This window comes from Acanthochromis polyacanthus, chromosome 2, assembly GCF_021347895.1.
Source record: "Acanthochromis polyacanthus isolate Apoly-LR-REF ecotype Palm Island chromosome 2, KAUST_Apoly_ChrSc, whole genome shotgun sequence".
NCBI classification, from domain to species: domain Eukaryota; kingdom Metazoa; phylum Chordata; class Actinopteri; family Pomacentridae; genus Acanthochromis; species Acanthochromis polyacanthus.
This window is the reverse complement of record NC_067114.1, coordinates 3,738,229-3,754,375: the sequence shown is the minus strand read 5'-3', so window position 1 is coordinate 3,754,375 and position 16,147 is coordinate 3,738,229. Positions and strand designations below refer to the sequence as shown.

General features: G+C 44.5%; 1 protein-coding gene across 6 annotated transcripts in view; it reads left to right on the top strand.

Annotated features, from left to right (window-relative positions):
- Positions 1-16,147, top strand: part of sema6dl (sema domain, transmembrane domain (TM), and cytoplasmic domain, (semaphorin) 6D, like) — a 114,074-nt gene that overhangs the window by 85,768 nt on the left and 12,159 nt on the right. For 2 of the 6 annotated variants that reach the window (XM_051937946.1, XM_051937930.1), the window contains exons 1-5: positions 7,473-7,768; positions 14,068-14,245; positions 14,781-14,892; positions 15,679-15,739; positions 16,022-16,084. In XM_051937946.1, the coding sequence (XP_051793906.1) occupies positions 14,116-14,245; positions 14,781-14,892; positions 15,679-15,739; positions 16,022-16,084 (366 nt within the window). In that variant the 5' untranslated portion in view covers positions 7,473-7,768; positions 14,068-14,115. Of the gene's footprint in view, positions 1-7,472; positions 7,769-8,289; positions 8,742-14,067; positions 14,246-14,780; positions 14,893-15,678; positions 15,740-16,021; positions 16,085-16,147 lie in introns of those variants that run through there. The other 4 variants (XM_051937966.1, XM_051937956.1, XM_051937934.1 and 1 more) reach the window with 3 other exon arrangements.

Sequence of the window (16,147 nt, the reverse complement as noted above, 5' to 3'; positions counted from 1 at the left end):
GTGTTGAAGCTGGTAAAACCCCAGAGTGTGGAAGCACTGGAAAGTATTAACCCTGAAACGGCTGGCTGGAGAAGTGGGTGTGTGCTGCTGCGATATGGGTCTGAGAAGGAAAGATTTCCCTGTTGGTGTGTGTTAATTAGGCTAGAGTTAGTGGGGCTTGCTACAGCTTGTCTGATGGCTGACCTGGAGAGACGGGATTACCTCCTCCAGCTGCTCTCCTCCCCGCTACCACTTCTAATGCCACCTTTATTAAAGGGACAGGTGACACCGGACTATCTCTCACTCAACACAACTGGGCCGTTTGGTTCTAAAAGCATCGCTTCCAACTGGACGGAAAGCAGAGAGGCGGCAGTAAAATGACGGGGAACTGTTTATTCACCTTACTACCTGATAGTAAAGCAAGCATGTCCCTCGACCTACATTTCACAAATTTACGAGCTTCAGTCTGTGCATGCTGGATCAGGAAAAGGAGTGTATTGATAAAACAATAAATGGAGCTGGGCAGAGTCCACGGCACGAGATTGCGTAGCTGGCATGAGAGAGCATAGTATGATGTGGGTGTGAGCGTAAACATTTGCAGTTGAAAGTCATCTGCTGAACAGTTGATGTAAATGTGATAAGAGCTGTGGACGCTCCAATGAATTCCAACATACTGGTCCCTCCTTGTAAAAAAACCCCACCATTTGCTATTGTCATGCAGGCGAGGCCATTCTTGTCATTTCCTCTCCAACACACACAAAAGACACACAAGTGCACTGCCCCCCCAGCAGACTGTGTGTGGACACCTGGTCTGGATCTAGAGGCTGAGGGAATTCCTGAGAACTGAAAGCTTAAGTCACCAGATTAGCCAATACAATCCACCAATGGGTTTATCAGCACGTAGCATCACATGACACCGGTGTAACCTTTATGCACACACGCACACACACACACGAAGAAATTCCTGTGCGGCCCATAGAATATACATTTCTACAAACAGAATAGTAACCACCAGATCCACCGTCCTTCCAATGGTTCGTTTCACTTATAAACTACACACCAGGCCTCTTAGAAAAAAGTTCGTCTGCCCCCCCTGAGAAGCAGAAAAGATGCCACTTGCAGCATTTACGGTGTTTTGCTGACATGAGACATTTGCTCACCCCAGCCTGTAGAGAAAGTCCTGGATAAAAGGCTTTTCCCTTAAATCCCAGATAGCCTCTGAGCTCCAAGGAGGACTTAGCCGGCGAATGACAGCCAGCATGGGAGGTGGGACAGGGTTTTGATGCCGGGGCTTATGACTGGGGCCGGGGTTGTGTAGGGGGTAGGTAAATATTTGGACCAGCAGTTGTAGTTTAAGAGCTCCCTTTGGCTAGTTGTGGTTGGCTACAGGCGCTGCAGGATATTTCTTAGTTTTTGGGATGCATGGGAGATGCAGAAAGGTAGAACATGGCGCTGGAGGTGGCAACTTCTGCGTGGGTGGGTGCAGTTGGCTATGAGGCCCCTTGAATGGCACCTTGCAGCTGCCCTATATGTGTGTCTGTCTGTGTCAAATGCTGCGTCCGGTGGTAAGGTCAGAGAATGCAACAGCTACCTCCCAGCACGGCCGGCACAGGCTCCCACACACACACACAGCTGTCGGCCAGCAACACGCAGCACCTGTCTGCATGCGTGTGCGTGTCTGCGCATATGTGCGATCACACACGAGAATAGACCAGCGCCTCGGAGCGTGTGAATGGCACAACCTCTGTGTCTCTTCCTTTTCTGTTGCACTTCAATCCCAGCCTGCTAAATCCTGCTTCTATCCTCTTCCGACACATCCTTCCTTCCTGAAAATGTTAACTTCTCCAATAGCTCATTAACTTCATTACCGAGAACGTGAGAAGGTCTTGGATCATCCGCGTGGTTCACTGATACGTTTGGAGCATTCATTAACGGCGCTACAGTGATGGATTTTAACTGAGATGTTAGGGGATCAATGCTGTAATGAAGGGCGTAGTGTGTGGGAGGAAGCATTTATTATCATTATCAAAAGTAATAAAACTTTTGCCCCCTAACAACGGGCTCCCTCCCAAGCCGAATGGATGTCAGCATTGGTCTTGGGCCACCTTAATTTGTGGAAACGTCGTCCTAATGGTGTCAAGGTGGCATTGCAATATAAGCACATTATCCTTCATTTCATACAGAAGACAAAGGGCAAGTGTGTCTCCTCCACCTCGAGCCCAGGAGTATCTTTCCTATAGCTCTTCTATGGGAGTGTTTCGACGGACACGCAGGTTAAAGCATTTAGACGGAAAGTGGAATGGGATCAATAAATAATGAGTCAAAAAATGTCACGTGTGTCACTCAATCATCCGTATTTCGCGTTATACAGCGGCTTATCGGAAGCTGCAAATTACCCACAGCATTGGCTATGAATATGATTAGCATTCTCATTTTCCCCAAGAAAACTCTAATAAACACAATCACATTATATCGGAATTTATTTCATACCTTTCTGTGCATTTCCTTGAGCAAATGCGGCAGCCATCGGGATTGCATCAAAGTAAACTAGATATTGTAAGTTCCTTAAGTTTAGAGCAGAAAACAAGTTATGACAAAACAGATTTGCTTGCCTCCCTCCCCTTCAATGGAGCCTCATGAAATAGCTGAAGGAGCAATATGCGCAAACAGAGCTCTGGTCATTTCACTGCAAATTACAGATATATGTTCCAATTCTACCTTCAGTCGCTGCATTAAACTGTTGGCTATAAAGCTCACTACCTTCCCCTGACCTTTGGTAAAGACGAATACTCTACAAAAGCAGGTGATGAAGTAAATCCGAAGGCATCATCATCAATGCAGCTCATCTACAGAGCAGGAACAAGATCAGCTTTGACACCGTTGGTTCCAAACTAAAGTCACCTTGCTCGTGTTTTGTGTTAGAAAATATTAATAATAATCCTAAAAACAGACTGCTCTGGTTCTGTGATAGTTTTGTTTTTCTGACAATTTGGATACTTCTGTAGCATTAAATTGGTATTTTGCATGACAGTAGGTCATTGAACCTTGAGGGTCAATACTTACAGGTGATGTACTGTCTATTTCTGTAGTGGTGCAGTGCTGTCTGATGTACTTCATAGTTCCGTAAAGCCTTTGATGACTGATTCAGAACTGCTAGCCTCCTACCATCAGCAATTTGAGACAACATTGATGGAGCTGCTGTTCCAACTCCAACCACTTTTAGGAAGCTAAGGTACAAAACCCATGCATTTAGCATGCAGTTGTCAAAAATAATACTTTCTGATTTGCAATTTTACGATTATCTGAGTACATAACATTTAATCTTTCTGAAAAATATCATGCATGATATACAGCATATGCTGTGTAAAGAATATTAGTAGCTGAACCCAAACTTTAACTGGTAGAATAATGTGAATTACTTGTTGATCTGCTGCAGCTACAGTGTGCTCTAGTAGGTATTTTTAACATTCTCTGATACACGTTTCATGTCACTAACAGTCCATTCTGCATCTGTCCAACATGCATCTCCTGCACCATGTTTGTCTTACATTATAATTCTACAGTGAACTCAAATTAGCCGTCTTTCTTTCATGGGTCCATTTGCAATTGCAAATGATTAACCTCAACAAATTTACAGCTTTGACCAAATAAGCTCGAGTTGGAACAGTTTTTTAAATATTGAACCGTCTGACACAAATGCAGAGAAAATGTTTCATGTTTGATATATTTCTTTAGGTACTAATGTACCATTTGGTGTTTACTCTAATCCAAAAGGTTGAGCACCGGAGTGCTTGAACAGATTTTTGACATGGGTGGGCCCTTGTGGATCCGACTGAGTTGGGGATTTAGAGAAAAGGCCTGCATGTAGATTGGAGGGCTCCGAGCTTCTCCACAGGACTGCACAGTCAGGTGACAAATGGTGCCCCAGGCCAGCCGAGTGCCAGAAACGGTCCTCTTAATCAATCAGAGGTCAACGTGTAGCCTCACTGCAGACTGCCTCCTCCCTGAGAGGCAGCCATCTGATGGAGCACTTAATGCCAAGACAAGAAGGACACAACCCTTTTCTCCTGGTTTAGAGCATTTACTGTTGCTGCTACTGTCATCTCATCACTTGTAAAAACAAAAAACAAAAAAAAAAAAAACACGACAACTCACAGCGGAGATGTCTTTCTTTGGCTTGTTCCTTATGACAGCAACACTAAGTCAACTGAGGCATCAATTTGACAACTTTTAATTGTTTTTTATTCTAGATGTGTCCACTTTACTGGCTCTGTTGGGTTTTTTTTATATCCATAAAGCAAAGCCTCTGCTTAGTCAGTGGGAAACAGTCATGTTGCAGTAAACCTCTCTCTGGCCTCAGCCCCAACCTCCAGCCTGCAGCCCCCCATCCTCGACACATGGCCATCTGCACCAGCACTTCAGGCAGTAAATAAGGGAATAGAGGGTAGTGCACCTCTCTTGTCGGCCCAACCTCAGGCCAAGCCCACGCTTTCTCTCCTGCACCCCGGGGCCCACCCTGTGCACACCCCCTGGGGTTGACCTACACACTGCAGGGTCCCCCAGGGAGCATATCAGGCTGTAGGAGTAGCACAGGCCTTCTGTCTTCTGTCCACCCCCCACTCTCCATGCATATCACTACACTCTCCCACCATCCGTCTCTCCATCACCCACCGTCCATACATTCATCTGTCCATTCCCACTATCAATCCAAACATTTGCACAGACTCTGAGACCTTTGTCATTCCTCCATCTGCTTCACTTTTATTATGTTTGTAACTGCGTGTCCATTTAATCGTCTATTTTCCCATGACGTGTGGAAGAAGTCCTGCTCTTGCACGCTTTTTAGATAAAACAAAAGAAATAACCTGATATTTCACAAAGTACTGGGGCACCCCTCTATAGGTTTTCTTCATTTTCAGTATCTTATTTGAATAATCAGACTAGAGAAAGACTGGAAAATTACAAAGAGAGTGTGAATTACTGTTTTAATAATCCCACCGGGTTGGTGGAAATTCATTTGAAGTTGCAGGAAAATTGAGAGAAAATAAAGAGACACAAGCAGATTGTTAAAGGCGGCAGTCACGCACCAAAGCTATCAAAACCTCCTGAAATAGTGTCACATTTCCATTACACTACCAATAAAATTGTCAATTCACCAGAAAAAAAAGGCAATCAATAGACCCACCAATCACCAGACACCCACAGATCCATATATCTATTCATCTGCCCTGACACTCAAGACCTGCATCTGGCAAACCTTAGACGCATTGATCCATCCATCTTTCACCTCTCCCACGTAGGATGTCATGCTGATTCAGTCCCCACGGGATGCAGGGACAGCACACAGAAGATACCCAGGACCGACAGATTCACTGAGCGGTGAGGCTGAAGCGTGAGAAAAGAGACAAAAGGGAATGAAAGTCACATAAGCAACAAACCGAAGTCTGTCGGTTGAGATAACCTCTGTGAGATTGGACGAAAACGGAGAGAGCCTATAGGGAGCCGGAGGAAAAAGAAAAGGTTCTGTCAAATGAAGAGAAAGGATATTGAGAGGTAGCAACTCAAATAAAAAGAGGAAGAGGGTGGGAAGAGTGTGGACAAAGACATGCAAGAGGTGGACGGGGCGGATCAGCAGTGCAAACTAGAGTTTCCTTTACAAGTATTGAGATGCAGATCCCACTTTTGCGGCTCATAAAGGGGGCTGTCAGGAGTGAGTGTGCTGGTGCGTGAGGATGTTCATGTGGGAGAGAGTCTCACACATCTGCTAACCTGCTTCTCTAATGGGGTGCAAATGGGCATTCTTTGTCCGGCCTCGCAGAACCTGCTGAAATGACTCGTCACGTCCAGTGGCTTCAGCTTCGCATGCATACGGAAGGATGCTAACACTAGATATTTACGTGTAAATGTAGAATGCATATGCATAGAGCTCAAACAAAAGACAGGACAATCTGACATTCCTGTCAAGGAAAGGTATAGATTTTATCCAGAAAAATATGTTTAAAGCATGGAGTTCTCCATTTTAAATGACATTTAATTACAATAGTTTGAGTACAAAATGCTTGAATTTGCAGGGTTATATGGCACAAGGGTGAAACTGTTTCCCTGCACTGTTTCTTTTACTGCTGTCATTAATGATTACTTAACTTTTAAGAGAAAAACCCAGTTGCCCGATGCTGCGCTGAAGTAGGAGATCTGTGCATGTTGGCCTCATTTGTCCAGCCTTACATGTTGCTTCCATGTTTACATGTAAATGTAGAATGCATATGTATAGAGCTCAAACAAAATAATAGTATCATCTGACATTCCCATAGAGAAACAGGGTTTCATTTCCTCCCAAATACCTTTATGGCCTGGATTTCTCCATTTAGAGTAATGTTAAACAGTTTGACTGTGAGTAAAATCATTTGTGGCATGAAATTCTCCATTTTAAATAACATTTAAGTACTGCAGTTACTGTGCAAAATGTTTGAGTTTGCAGAGTTATTTGGCACAAGGAGGAAGCTTTTTTCCTGGACTTTCTCTTTACTGCTGTCATTAATGATTACTTAACCTTTAATGGAATAATCCAGTTATTCTGTGCTGAAGTAAAGGAGATCTGTGCAAATGGGCTTCCTTGTAAGTCCTCTGGACTTCCACGTTGTTTGCATGTACAGTAAATGTACACGTATAGAGTTTAAACAAAGATAGAATAATATGCTATTCATATGGAGAAGTTAGTTTTATTAACCCTAAAACAGTTGTGGAATGAGTTTCTCCATTTAAAATAATATTTAAAAACAGTTTGTGTGTAAAATGCTTGAGTTTGCAGAGTTAACTGGACTTTTTTTCCCCTGCTGTCATTAATAATTACTCAACTTTTAATGGAATAATCCAGTTGCATGAAGCTGTGCTAAAGTAGAAGGACATCTGTGTAAATGGGCCTCCTTTATCTGGCCATGCACATCGTTTAAATGTTTACATGTAAATGCAGAATGCATACATATAGAGTTTAAACAAAGTTAGAATAATCTGCCATCCCTAAGGAGGAATGGGCTCGATTTCACCCAAAAATCTGTTGATGTCATGAGTTTCTGAGTTAAATCACATTTACGTGCATCAGTTTGTGTGTGAAGAGCACGCACAGTTCTTAGGCAGAAGAGTAAAAGTTTTTCCTGCACTTTATTTACCGCTGTCATTAATAATTCCACCAGTTTTAACAGAAAAGTCCAGTTGCTTGATGCTGTGCTGAAGCAGAAGCAGATTTGTGCTAAATCTCATCCTTAAATCCAAACATGTCCAAAGCTGTGTTTTTACTAAGCAGCCCCCGACCAGCCACAACTCAGCTGAAATGATTTTAACTAGGCTCTCTTGCTGACTTGCTGTTGGGGGATGGGGATGAGGAGGAGGAGGAGGAGGAAGAGGAGGAGGGGGGCAATATGGGGTCACCCAGAAGGAGAGCTGAGAGGGAGGAGAGAGGAGAGGAGGGGGGCGGGTTTTTTTTTTTTTTTCATTCTCTCCGGGCTTTAGGAAAGAAAGGAAGGAAACCAGAGAGAAGCAGAGAAGCTCGAACCAAACTGAGGAGAGATGGATGATGGGGGGAGGGACTGGAGCGAGAGCGCTGCTTATTGGTAGGCTGCGGTTCTCTCTCTGGATGGATTGACTTAGCACGGGTCGAATTACACCATTTGCCGTGCATTAGTTTGTTTTTCTCCGAGCCAGGAGAAGTTGATTCACTACGACGCGCAAAATATTGGCGTTTTTCTGGATTACAGCAACGCAAAAAGGATACAAAAAAATCAATTCAAATGAGGTGAGTTCTTTGCAGCTACGCTGGATTTTCTACTTTGTTGCGACGCATTATGCCAGTGAAAGTCGAAGGTTGAGGGGGAAAAACTAGAGAGAAGTCTTTGCTTGGGAAACAGAATATTTCTTCTGACTACGTCGCTATGCTGCTGTGCAAAAACTGAAGGGTGCAGGACATAAATAGTTCAGCTCCGGACTATTTTTACGCATCAATCTAGTCTTGTGTTCATTCATTTCTCACAGGGGTGGCAAAAATCAAATCCGTCCAGCTCGGAAGCGCCTCTCCACCGCTAATAAAAGCGGAGTGAGGGAGAGGAAAAAACAAATTTAAACTGCTCGCTCTGCTCTGTATTTATGAGATAGTTAAAGATGCCAGAAACCTTTATGAGATTGAGCTTTATAGTCGTAAAGGCTGTACACAAAGTTACGCGATTGGCGTCTTTTATGGAAAAATACGCACTGATCAGAGTTTTGCGTAAATCTGATCCTGCTATCCGGTGGATCTGCGCTCTCCGCACCGCTTCTGGTTGTTTTAGAATCAGTGATTGGAGTCAAGAGAGCGGCGTAGTAAGAGGATAGCGCATCGTTTATGTTTATGTCTTTTCTCTCCGCTTTCCAAAGTTAATCGTAGTGGAAAGGGGGCTGGTGTATTCGGTGTATGAAGGGAGGGAGGGGGCGGCTGTGTGGTCGTGGCAGAGAGCGTTTGAAGATCACTCATCAGAGCGCAGGGGCCCGGGGACGGAGACAGAGTCAGAGGAGGCAAAGAGGAGGCAGAAAATGCTCGTATGTGGCGAGAGGAGCTGAAATCTGTGCGCAGCTGGATAAAAGAAAAAAAATAAAACAAAGAGAAAAGTGGGGTCCGGATGGAGCTTGAAATAACAGGAATATTACACGCTGGGTGTTTTCTCACAAATGGATTACCAAAGGAATATGCCATTCAGTCGGACTGCCCCGTTCATGCGTGAATTGGGATACTTAAGGTAGGTGTCCTCAGTTTAATTATTGATAAAGTGAGTCTTTTCCTGCTTTTTGGAAACACTCCCTGTGCTGGAGCTGATATTATAAAGGCGGACCTTGGATTTAATGAAGGATATATGACTAATGTTCCCTAGTCTACCCGGAGAGCTACTTTGTGAACAGAATCAAGTACATTTAATAAGCAAAATAAATCCTAATGATGATGGTTGACAGCAATATTAAAGCCACGCCGGTGTAATACTTAAACCAACCCTTTTACGCAGCAAAGTGCCCTTATTTTTGCCACAGTTTCACGGTGTCTTACATTGTTGCAAGTAGCGTTATATGGATCAAAACGTGAATTTAAGCGTATTAAATTCACAAAAAAATAACTTGAAATAAAGGTAGCCTCTACGTGATTGAACCTCCAGGCACAGATGGCTTTAAAACAATAAAAGACGAGCATTACGCACAGTTAAACGTGAATGCTATCGTCTGGTCGTTTTTCGATGCCTTTTAATCTATTTAATGTATTCCCAGTTTCATCATTGCTATTCTTATGTTGGATAATAAATCGCAGAAGCGCTCATAACCTCTGTGGAAGGCAGAGCAGCACGGAAAAGCCCAGCCCTGTGCATGCATTAAGTGCTGTGGAGGCAGTTAAACGCAGCCCATCACTGTTGTTGTCACTCCACCGCTGTCCCCCGCGTCTTTGTTGTCTTTTGTGCGAGTCCTACATGTGGACTAAAGGGTTCTGAAAAGATTTACCACGGACAAAACTTGAATGCCTTTATGTCCCAGTCGGCACAATGCGAGCATTAGAGCCCGGGCTGCTGCGTGAATTGTGTGCGCAAAGCAGGAGCGGAAGATCCCCACGCAAAACTTAAAAATGACAAGAGAATGAAGAAAAAGGAAGAAGAATGAGGGAAAGAGAGAGCATCGGGATGGTTCATTTGTTTCATGAAGAGCCACGCAAGTGTGGATATTAGAGATGTTTTAGGGGCTGTGCTTTAATATCTAAGAAAATGTGGACAAATGAGGTAAAGGAGCAGACGATGTGCCAAACAGCAGAGAGTTTATTCTGAAGTTGCTACTGTAGGCTGACCTGGTGTGATTCATGATTTGTTTTGTTGTTTTAATGAGAAAAGTTTACACTCATGTTTAATCATATCTTAAAAATGTAGTGCTTTGCTGGCAAACTCAGTCTTTTTACATAAATGAAAATAAACGAAGATGTCATCTTCATTTCTTCCACAGAGATCTGAGTTTATCTCCATCAAAATTAAAAAACTAGACGGTATTGGCCGGAGCTCCACAGTATAACCAGGTCAAACACAGAACCAGTCTCGGGTCTGTTGACAGCACAGCTGGTTGGTGTGTCTCACTCCGCCTCACTGGCTGTAGGGTCAGAACTCAGTGACCAGAACGACCACCGTTAACCTCCACTGCAGTCGGCTGTAACCCCGTAACAACCACCATTAAGCCATACAGTGATCAGCATTAACCCGTTGCAGCCTTATGGTTTCCCCAAACTGCTCGTCACACATCCCACTGTTGGGTATGTAGTTGGTGGAGCGGTAAAAGTTTGACCCTTTGTGCAACATTTGGAGTCCGCATGTTTATACAGTTTGCTTTGTTCCCTCTGATGTCCCCTTTACGAGCCTCCTCTGAATGTAGAGGTCCACTGCCCGGGGGTGGGGCTCTATTGTGTGGAGTTGCCCAAAGCCCCTTTTGTTTCTTGGTCACACCTGCAGCTCAGACCCTTTGTGCTGCACTATAGAGCTACTGCTGAGAACAGCCTCTCTCCTGTTTCACTCCTCCTCTCGCAAAGGTAGAGAAGCTGGGTTTAGGGTTGTAGAGCCGTCTCCTTGTGCCAAATCTCTGAAGCAACAAGTCCGACCAAGCCCCTCCGAAGTGATCCTTGGGTAAATGGCATGCGATTAGGGGTACTGGTTATTACTGAAGTGGGAAAAGGGGTAGTAATCATTTCTGGGCCTGTGTGGTAGCTGCTCTAATCATCTGGCTGGCTCGCTCTCCTGTGTGGCTGCATCTTGATTACTTTCTCGGAGCCACAGCTGAGAGTTGTGACAACCGTGTAGCAGCACTTATCCAGCTTTGGACGGACAGCCACGCATGCCTACCTATGCATTTAGACACACAATAAGCGCGAGGATTGAAATGCCTAAAACCAAACTCCGGGGTTATCTGATTTCCTCTACTTGTAGGTTTACAGCTCAGTATGGTGCACAATGACAAGTGAAGGAGCCTGAAGCAGCAGTCATTGTTCTGCAGGGATTACATCCACCCATCACATTCACACACAATTTACGGAGCCTCACGCATCTTTGTTGTTTACCATCCTTTTATTATCCCCCAATAGGGCCTCCCTGCAAAAAACCCAACACATCCATCCAGGGCTGCAGAGGAGGTGAGGTTATGGCTTACATATGCTGCTGAAAGCACAGCTAAGAGGAGAATATGTGTCAATCTGTCATTTTAAGCTGGGAACACTAAAGCTTTGGTTGTAACGACCAGAAATGGGCTAACAGACCCCTACACCCACCGTCAGCAGAAATAGCAATCCCCCCGCTCACTCCCCTCCCCATGTTTAACACCATGGGCCCGAGCCAACAACACCAGCAGGGAAAGTGTGTGGTTGTAGGACATTGAAAAGCCTGTAATAACAGAGGTAGAGTGAGGCAAGGCTGAATGGCACAGAGTTGCGTGACAAGCCCAGCGTCTCTAGGCTTGTTGAGGCCTATATGCACACACACACACACACACACACACACACACACTGGAGGGCAGGAACCAGAGAGCGCTAAGGAATACTCAATAGAAAACATGCTGGGCTCACCAGAGATTGAGAAGTAATTTTAGATCACTGACCTCTGGTTATCTTCTGTTTCTGTTCTGCATTAAACTTTGTGAGGAAAGCCTCTCCAGCGTGGCTATTACCATGCAAGGAATCATGGGAGATCGGTACCCAGCTTCTGCCTCTGCTTTTTTTTTCAGCTTAATTGTTTAGTGAGGGAGAATGGCAGAAGAAAGTGGTGTGAATGTGGGTGCTTTTGAAGGAGGGATAGAGAGGAGGACTGTAAAATCTGACAAGTAAGGAAATGATTTGCCTGCGAAGACGAGCCGAGTTTGGGCTCCGAGAGCAGAGCCTGCAACCGGTACGATAGCACTATAGAATTGAAATGCGGAGCTCGGTTTATTTACCTTTCATAGTTCCTCTATTTTTCTGTTGTTGAGCCTTTGGTATCTATTCCTGTCCCAGGCTTCTCCTAGAAACTCGGCAATTTATTGCTTGGGTTTTAACACAGCACATTTCTTAGTGCGAGAGCATCTGAACCAGGTAGTAAAAAAAAATGCTGCGATGCTTTTAAGGAACACCGCCGCCTCTCTTTTCAGAGCAATGTCATCATTTCTCGTTTAGATTAAGTTCCTGACAGTTCTTGGTCTGCATAGATCTGGCGGATCGTTTGTGTCCAGAGATTCATTTGTGTCTAGATTAGAAATAGTGATTGCTTCAGCAGCATCAATGTTTGCAGTTATACGAAGAGAAAACAACCCTTTGGCCCTTGTAATATCTTCCTATTTTGTCTAAACATCAAACCAGTAATTTAACCACTAAGTGGACTGATTGAGATGAAGCGTCGTCTCATCCAGGCCCTGCATTACTCACTCATAATGACATTGCTCTTTCAAAGGCCTCAGTATCCCACGGAGGACTGAATAGCCATGATTACACACTGTTGATGACTAAAACACATTGGCACTGCTCTGATTCCATCTCACCACCACTTCCATTCTTTTTAGTGACACATCCTCATACAGTAACTGTTGAGACCAAAATGGGATTATTAGAGGCTGGAAAACACGCTTCATGTTTTCTATCAACATGTTGGCATAAAAGCTGTGCCGCCAAATTACATGTTATGTAATCTGCATACAAACAGAAAGGCTAATATATGTTGTTGCTGTCAGGTAAGCGCCTCACAACGCCTAATTTTCCACTTGACAACCATGTGTGTTATAATTAATTCACCTGACAACCATATGCATCAGTTCATTTAGGGGTTTTAGTACTGGGTGTTTGGAAATATTGCAGAAGCCTAACCAATGTGAAACCTTTTTCAAGATAAAAGTGACCAGATTTAGAGTTACAAACTTCTCACATGGCTGCTGTGATGTGTCCATAGATTGCCTTTTCTGGCTGCCGATCTGCTGTGTTTCCTGTGTGGATCAATCAAAGCACTAATGGTTTGGCAGGCAGGGCTCACAGACAGCACTGGAGCAGGTGTGCTTTGGGGCTAATTGAAAAATGACTCAATACTGTGCGTGTGTCTGTGTGCACGCACATGCATCAGTCTTTGCATTACGCCATTTGAAAGAGTGATTATGTATGTGCAGCCGTGTGTGTGTGTGTGTATCCCAGTGTGCTCCAAGCTAATCCATCCCTCTGCCTGTGTGACGTCTCCCAGTAAATTGTTTATATCCGTTCAGGCTTTGCCTGCATGAATAATTTGTTTGCCTTATAAATATTTGAATGTACACCGATCATTAATATGCACAGACACAGTCTGTCTCTAAAGTACTCCTCCACACACTAACACACACACTAAACCCCTGCCACTCCCACAATAAATTATTACCAAAGTAGCTGTTGGTGTATCATGTCTACAATCAGATGCTGGGAAACTTTATCCACAAAAATTACTACTATGTCAAAGCAACTTTGCACGAGTAGGAACTCATAATACACATAGAAGTGAATCACTGTTCTGCAATAAAGCACAGAGGCCCTGAGGAAAGTCCGGAGCAATAACAGCCATAGAGTGTTGATAGAAGTCTGCTAAGGTCAGAGCAGAGGCTACACTACTGATGGTGATGAAGTTGCAATGTGCTGATTAGTGATGGCCCAATACGAGCCAATCAGAGCACAGATGTACTGAGACAGCAGGCCTGCCACGTTCCTAACAGAGTGGACTTCCGCTGCATCCAACACATACTGAGACACCCCACCGGTCAGTTGGCTGACCTTCCCGTAGACAGCAGATGCAGAGAAAGGTAGAGGGGAAACGCCAAGCACTGCCACTGAGAGCTCAGTCATCAATAAACCAGAGGACGTTATGTTTGCATTATGTGTCTGTTTTTCCGACATAGTGAGTATCAGTAAGAAAGGAAAAACTTCCCCCTAGAAGCTGTTCTTGTTTTTGCTGTCCTGAGGTTAACAAATGGTTTGGATTTGGCTCCAAAGAACACCGTGTGCTGCAGTACACTAGATCTAACATGGCATTTATTACACGTGAAGCAACGGAAGCATGCTTTTGTGTGTGTTAACAGGTAACATCTCCACCAGTGTGAAACAGGAAGTGTCGTCTGTGAGCAGCCATGGGCCAGAGAGCTGCGCTTCTGCTCAGTGAGCTGCTGCTGCTGCTGCTGCTGCTGACAGCCTCACGCACTCTCCTTGCAGTCAGCTTCCCCGAGGACATCGTACCCCTCGATGTCGTTGACGCACACTGTGAGTACACACACGCAAACGAACGCAGCAAAGACGGGGTTTAAAATACAGATAGCATGACGTCACTGGGAAAATCTGCAACAATCCTTAAAAAACACTTTTCTCTCCCTGCAGTCACTGTATTGTTACAAGTAGAAATAATACCTGCGGCCTCCCGTCGTGTCAGCAGTTCAGACACTAGCATGCCATATCCATACTAATAAAATCAGTCTGCTGCACGGTCAGTCTTAGCATTAAGCGAATTTTATTTTCATCTCTGTGATGTACTGGAACAACAGAGATGTGCTGACAAAGGCAGCCGTGATCAAACGCACAAGCGCTGCACAATGGCACACAGTTCTCCTATTTATTCATCCTGCACCATTACCTTAATTGCAGAGGGATTTGTATAAAACACATGCACAGCATATTTACGGTATGTCCAATCAGTACTGTGGAGTTAAATGTAGCAGGAGGTGAGTGGGGTTTATCCGTGCAAGAGATGCAGCCTGTGCTATTAGCTTCCCATTAACAGCGTGTCTGTGTGTGTTTGCAGTTGCGCGCAGGTACCCAGTGTTCAGAGGCAGGCCCTCTGGCAACGAGTCGCAGCATCGCCTTGACTTTCAGCTGATGACCAAGATACAGGACACTCTGTTCATCGCTGGCAGGTAAACTCAACACACACCCTCCCTATCGCTCGTCTGCCTCTTTCACACATCCCCCCCCCCGCACCAATATACTCAGTCACTCCTTGGCAGGTAAACAGTGGCATAAGGGAGGGGAAAAGCTCTTAGTGTTATTGGATCTGTGGCTTCTCGGCCTGCATCTGATGTATATGGCCCGTATTGATCCGCTAAAGGCGTCTATCATCCCGGCCTGATGTGTTGTCAGGGATTTCTTGGCATCTTTACATGTCTTTTTGGTATTTATGGGCACCGGGATTAATCTGACCGCTAGCACTAATATTGTAGCAGGAAATCACCTCGACATCTACAGTATAAAACTCCCACCTCTGGAGCCTCTGTAATCACCAGCACATGTATCTCTGTTGTCAGGTGGATCCCGCTCTTGCAGCAGCTGCATGTTTTTTTTTTTAATAGAAGTGACACAAATCGTTGTTCTTTATGGTTTGGTAATGCTTGAAAATGTGCCTCTGTGTTTTAAAGCTGAGAGAGAACAGACTGTCATGTAAAACACAGTTCATAGATGTGGTTCGCAGTAAACGAGGACCCTCTAATGACAAGTACAGCAGATAAAATATGCTCATGATGGCAAATAAATAGAAAAACAATGCAAATGAGCAGCTTATTATGCATCACAATTCCTCCAAGAATAGAAAAAATGATAATGGCAGCAGTAGACCAGCTAGAAAAGCCCTGAATGTGTTTTATGTACGTGTATTCCAGGCCGTGTTGTGTTACTGAGCTGCATGTTTTGTTTGTGTCCTTCCACAGAGATCAGGTGTACCTTGTCAGTCTGAGAGAATCCTACAGGAATGAGATCATTCCTTACCGGGTAAGATTCTCGCCACAAGCTGCTCTCTCAATCCACAAACAGTAAAAGGGGCTTCGTAGAAAATACTGAGCCATTCATCACAAATTGGACAGGTTGTAAAATGAGAGAGTGGAAAAGGGGGACTGTGTGTGCGTGTGCAGGAGTGAGTATCGCATGTGTGTGTGTGTGTGTGTGTGTGTGTGTGTGTGTGTGTGTGTGTGTGTGTGTGTGTGTGTGTGTGTGTGTGTGTGTGCGCTTCATGTTCCGGTGCATGTGGCTAATGCGCCGTGTCGGTTTTTACAGAAGCTAACATGGCGATCGGGCCAAGCTGACAGAGAGATGTGTGCCGTCAAGGGAAAACACAGAGTACGTATAAAAAAATCATTATCCACATGCCTTTTCTTTAGATCACACGGACAGAAGCTTAAA